This window comes from Hydra vulgaris, chromosome 13, assembly GCF_038396675.1.
Source record: "Hydra vulgaris chromosome 13, alternate assembly HydraT2T_AEP".
In the NCBI taxonomy this organism is placed as follows: domain Eukaryota; kingdom Metazoa; phylum Cnidaria; class Hydrozoa; order Anthoathecata; family Hydridae; genus Hydra; species Hydra vulgaris.
The window spans coordinates 57,461,306-57,467,270 of NC_088932.1; the positions used below are offsets into that span (position 1 = coordinate 57,461,306).

The following is a 5,965-nucleotide window of genomic DNA, read 5'->3' on the forward strand; positions in this document are numbered from 1 at the left end:
TAAATATTTGAAATTAAAAGAAATAACACTACAACAAAAAAAATAACAAAATTATGATAAAAATTAAACATTAAATAAAGAAAAACAAAAAGCATTCAAAAAACGAGAAAAATTAATATTGTTCCATGCATGCAAAAACTCAAATATAATGATATATATACATATTTATCAACATGCATATACTATATCATACTAAGTATGTATACATAGACATATAGATACATATACATGATAAAAAATTAAAAGTAAAAAAATTAATCATGGGACACTATAAAATTGGAAAAGATTTTGAAAATATCTCTAAAATAGTAAATATTAAGCCTAATAGTGTAGAAAATATCATTAGATAATATAAAAAAATGGATAACGTAAAAAATTTGCCAAGAAAAGCACGCCCAGCCAAGACTACCTTATGCATTGATAGAAAAATTATTTGAAATGTTGAACAAGACCGAGGATTATCTGCAACAAGCAAAATATTTACAAACAGATCATGGTATAACTGTATATCGTCAAACTGTTCGCAACCGCATGAAAATCTAGTTTTTGTTCGTAAACTTGCTCCAAAAAATCCTTTTTTGAGTAAAAAAAATCAAAAGAAAAGATTTGCTTGGGCCAAGGAACATTCAAATTTGACTATTGAACAATTATAAAGAGTTTTATGGTCCGATGAAACAAAAATATGTTTGTTTGGTTTTGATGGCATCATACGCAAATGGAGAAAAAATGGTAAACGCCTAAATCCTAAATGTATGAAGCCAACTGTCAAACACGGATGTAGTGTCATTAAGCTTTATTATAACATTTTAATATTATATATGCTTCTAACTTATTTTTTCCTCTTATCATAGGTCGAATAATGGTTTGGGGCTCCTTTGCTTTAAGTGGTGTTAGCGAACTCAAATTCATTGACTAAATAATGACAAAAGAGGTTTCTACTGATATTTTGACACAAAAACTGAGACCATATTCCACAGTCACCAGACCCAAATCCGATTGAAAATTTATGGAATCTTTTTAAAATTGAACTTGCTGATCAAAAACGATCCAGTTTGATGCAATTAAAGGCAATTCTCATTGAGGGTTGGGAAAAATTTAATCCACAATGGCCTAAAAACTTAGTAGATTCAATGCTTAAAAGATGTCTTGCAGTCCATAAGGCGCACAAGTAGACTATTAGTTTTATATTCGCAAATTAATTATTGAAAAGATAAACTTTATTAAGTTACACTTTTTCTAATTTAATTGATAATTTTTGATTTAAGTATAAGAATATTAATTTCTTGTTGTAAAAATATTTTTTGATATAAATTCAATATTAAAAAAAATTAAGGTCAAAAATCTAAATTTAAGCATTTAAAAATTTGTTTTTATTGAAAAATCATCAGGGGGTGATAAACTTTTTTGTCATACCGTACATTTTTTAAAATATCCAACGAACATCAAACTAAAAAAAAATACATACCGATGTCAACGACATACTAAAATTATTTATAAAATGTTTTTATAGATTAAACTTCAATTGATAACAATTCAAAATTATGCGTAACAGCAACATATTTTTTGCGTAGTTTGAAATCTAAAGAGTTGTGGGTAAAAATGCACAATCCTCCACCTGTTTTTTCAGAGTCACTAATTTTAATGAAAGACTTTAAAACTATTAAGTTGAAAATTAGAATTGTTATCAGTTTCATCATCACGGCACTATGTTTCGGTTAGACAACTAATTTAAAAGTTATTTTTGACGCTAAGCAAAAATTGAATAAATTTCTCAAAAAATTTTTTGGAGACTCCTAATATTAGGGTGTAGGATAGATAATGCAGTTGAATTTATGTCAGCAGTAATACTTGAAATATCTGAACTATAGTAATAAGGACTTATATTTAATACTCCTACATTATAAAATCTAAATCTAAATCTGATTGATTTTTTAACAAAATATATTTGTTTGTTAGGAAAGATTCAAGATTATTTATGCCAATATTACTAAAAGCATTATTATCAAAATTATTCCAAAATAATTGATTAGCTTCCATTTTAAAAATATAAGTTTAAGATAACAAATATAAACAACAAAAACTAACTACTATTCCTTTCGAATCCACTCACGAACGATTAGTTTATCGTATGATATTATTGAAAATTTGCCAAGCTCTCGTTCCTTTTTCATTAATTTTTTTCATTCCACTTTTAGATCTTATCTTAATCTCTAATCTCAGTCAATTATGAAATTCTAATAAATTTATTATTTCTTCAAAAGCATACTTTTTTTCACAACAAACATTAGAAAACACTAATTGTGAATTTGTTCGTCATTTATAAATTTAACGATAAATTTAAGTGACCATTTTTCTTGTTTTTCATAAAATAATGTATATTAGATTTTATCTACGTTTATCGAGAGCTTATTAGCTATAAACCATTTATTTACTTTCATGAAGGGGCGGATTCAGCATTTTTTAGACTTTGAAATAGCTAACTTCGAGACATGGAGCAAACTTTAAACCTTAGGTAAGGTAATTTCTTATTTTAGATTTTCGTTCTACTCGATGTTACTATAACAACGATGTTACTATCAATAATAGTATTATTGAAACAAAGTAACAAACTAGTTTTATTTGAACCTTTTACTTTATTATTTCATTCCATATTTTTTTAAATTAATTTAATTCTACTAGTCTTTTTACAATAGAACTTTTTTTTTTTTCATTTTTGAGTAAGCATTAATAAAAGTATTTATAGTTTTAATATTTGTTTTTAAAACTCCTATTTTTAGAAATGAAGTTTTTATTTCCTTATTTAACATTTTAGAAGAGTTTTGTTCATTTATTTATATTAATTATATTTATTTAAGTGTTTTCATGTTTGTTTTTATTATTTCTAATAGAAACTTTTCACAATAAAAATTTAAAAATTTATTTTAGAGCATTACATTCTTCATTATTATCATGGAATTTCTAATTTTCTTCCAATTTTTTTTTTTATAGTTTTTGCGAAAAGATATTGGTGTTTAATGTTAATGTTTTTTTAATTGACTTTGGATGAGTAGTCAAATTTATTTCAAAGTTATTAATTTGAATGTAGATAGAAAAGTAGCTTCTTATGTCTGTTTTAATTATTCCTGTTCCAAATACCGTTTCTGAAATATTAAAAAAATTTTACGTATTAAATAATTTTTGAAACAATTTTATTTTAATGTCATTTTTTGTTTTTAAATTTGTTATTTTTTTTAAACAAAAATTTACACAATCAAATGAATAACAATTAGTCAATCAGTTAAATGGATAAATAAGGTTATATTTAGATTTCATTTGGATCTAATAGAGTGCGCCATTCTGGATGAGATTGATGGGGAGAATCCTGCACGAGTTGCCAATGTGTTACGGCTGATTTTTGTGGAGAAAGCAAACTAAATATCACATGACCAATTACACGGTCTTTACCCAACACAATTGAATTATTAACTGTAACAACCATTGTATAAACCGAAAGTGGATTTGAAATGTCTGTACTGATATCGAATTCTAATGATTCATTAAATATAGGATCGCGAAAATTGTACTTTATAGAGGTACTTTTCATTTCAATTCTTTCTTCTCGAAATAACGAAACAGTGACATAACAATCTAAAAATTAATATTTCACATAAGTATTTAACCTTTTAAAGACAAAATGTTTTTTTGTTTTTTTTTAATATTTATATTATTCATAATGTTTTAACTTACTTGAAAACTTTGGCAAACTTTTTGCTTGATTGATAATCACATTGAGCTTGGATGTTGCTGCTTGGTGACATAAAGTTATGTTTATAGATCCCAATGATGTCTAGAATCAGATCAATTAAAATGAATAAATATTATTAACATCGTGTAAAAGTCGACGAATTGAATTAGTTAAAAAAACAAAAAAACTAAATATAAGATAAAGGTAAAAATATAACAGTTAAAAAAAAAATAAAGAACCAGCTTACCTTGGACTTAAAATGCCAAAATAGATCAAAATATATGTTGGATTCTTCACTCGAACAACTAAGATCAGTAATGGGTATTTGTGCTTCTCCAATAACTTTGTTTTTAAATTTCTTTATCTTGTTATGTTTTATTAATTTTATTTGTAAAGTATATCTATCCAATTGTGTTACATCTATATCGTGAAAACGAAATTGTTCGTTAAAGTTGAACTCACAGCTATCTTCTACGCACTTTGAAGTTTGATTATGAATTTTTTCTGGCATTATATTCAGAAGAAGAAAAGCATTAAGACAACAGTTCTGCTTTTTATTAAAATACACAACTCGGGAAATCCATACCTCTAAAGTATTACTACTGATTACCTCTAAAGTATTACTACTGCTTAGAAATTTAGTTATCATAGCTATTGTTCCAATTTTTTTTCTTTTCAACAAATGAATTTGGTTGTATTGGCGATTGGAACCAATTATTCTTTTATTACCATGAAGATATCTACTGTTAATTTCAAATACACTCGTGTCAGAAACGCTTGATGCTGATAGATCCCTATCGCTCAGTAAACTATCGGTCGAAATAGATGCCCCATCATTGTCGTATGAATCATTTCCGAACTGCGAATTATTATCTTCACTAGAAACTTATGAATGTGAACAAAGATCGGATTTGCGTACTAAAATAACAATAAATTTAAAAACCTGTTCTTAAAGAATGTAAATAGAACAGTGAAAAACTGGCAAAAAAATTTTTAACTTTTTTTCTGAAAAGACTCTTATTTAACTTTTTTTTACTAGTTTCACCAAAGTCGTCAGTAAGTTTTCTTGTTTCTAACAGATGGAGCAAGCAGTACAAGAAGTTAGTGTTTCTCAAAGAAACCGATACATTTTTAATTTTTATGAGGAGCTTCACCTTAAATAATAGTTTAGTATTTTTAGTTTTGGATAAAGAAATTTTCAAAATTTAAATACCAAACAAAAAACTTAAATGTTTTTTGTAAATGATTTAGAGTCTTAACATATTAATCAAAACTATTTATCTAAAACATTTTTTTTTATGATCAAAATAAAGTTGTGGGATAAGGTTTGTATAAAAGCAGTTTAATAGAAAATCTGTTTGAATGTGTAATGCAGATCTATTTTTGTTAAAATCATTATACATTGCGACAAATTCAGATTTTATTTTTTAAGCGTTCAATTTTTAATAAGATTTTACCTCGTTTTCCTTGATTTTTTAAATGCTCGATAGCCCCAAGACTTATCTTGCGCTGTTTGTTTTTTGTTTGAGACGAAGACCTGTCTCTGCCGTGAAAATCCATTCTTAAGTCTCCGAGACTAAATTTTCGCGGTTTTTTTTCACGTCTTCTTGACTTTTCAAAATATATTGGATGGTTTCCATCTGAGACTGCAATTGTTTGAGATCTTACACGCTTATTCAAACAGGTTTTGTTTCGGTCAATTGAATTATTCCTTTCTTGTTCCATTGGATGAGCATATCCTATCTCAAAGATGCGTTGCTAACAAAATTAAAATATTTTTAGTAAAACTAACGTTATTAAAATCTTCATGGTTTATAATAATGTTAAAAAAAAAAAAATCATAACAAAGATTAACAAACTGGTGGGTATTTTGTCATTATACTATTCAGAACATCATTATCCACTGGTGTTTGACCATTTACTGTTTGAATCGAAAATGGTTTATTATTAGTAATCGAATCACTCATTAAAATTATTTCTTCATATTTCTTTCTATTCTTCGATTCAATTTTTTTGAAGCGTAAATATTTGCAAATCGTCAGCACAGCAAAAATCAATGTTACACATAAAAGCGTTCCAGCCAGTATCAAAGTAACTACGAAAAAAAAAAGAAATCAAAATCTTAAATGTTGTTTAGGTTAATTAAAAAGGTTGATATGTTTTAGCTAAATATCCAAATAATTTTATAATAAATGATTGTTTATTGGTTGCTAGGAGATAAATAAAAACTAAAAAATGTAC

At 26.2% G+C, this 5,965-nt stretch overlaps 1 protein-coding gene across 1 annotated transcript; it reads right to left on the reverse strand.

Moving 5' to 3' along the window:
* Positions 1-3,166: 3,166 nt before the first annotated feature.
* Positions 3,167-5,476, reverse strand: LOC136090226 (synaptotagmin-11-like). Its single transcript, XM_065816428.1, has 4 exons — positions 5,182-5,476; positions 3,972-4,642; positions 3,727-3,826; positions 3,167-3,627 (listed from the first exon to the last, which is right to left on the reverse strand). Exons 2-4 carry the CDS (start codon positions 4,371-4,373, stop codon positions 3,302-3,304), a joined length of 828 nt encoding a protein of 275 aa, XP_065672500.1. The 5' UTR covers positions 4,374-4,642; positions 5,182-5,476; the 3' UTR covers positions 3,167-3,301.
* Between the last annotated feature and the right edge of the window lie 489 nt (positions 5,477-5,965).

Excerpts from the sequence above, each read along its gene's own strand:
- LOC136090226 (XM_065816428.1), bottom strand. The coding sequence starts at position 4,373 with ATGATAACTAAATTTCTAAGCAGTAGTAATACTTTAGAGGTAATCAGT. Across the intron at positions 3,827-3,971 it reads TTTGGCATTTTAAGTCCAAG|ACATCATTGGGATCTATAAA; the intron begins GTAAGCTGGTTC and ends ATCTGATTCTAG. Across the intron at positions 3,628-3,726 it reads AAGTTTGCCAAAGTTTTCAA|ATTGTTATGTCACTGTTTCG; the intron begins GTAAGTTAAAAC and ends ATTAATTTTTAG.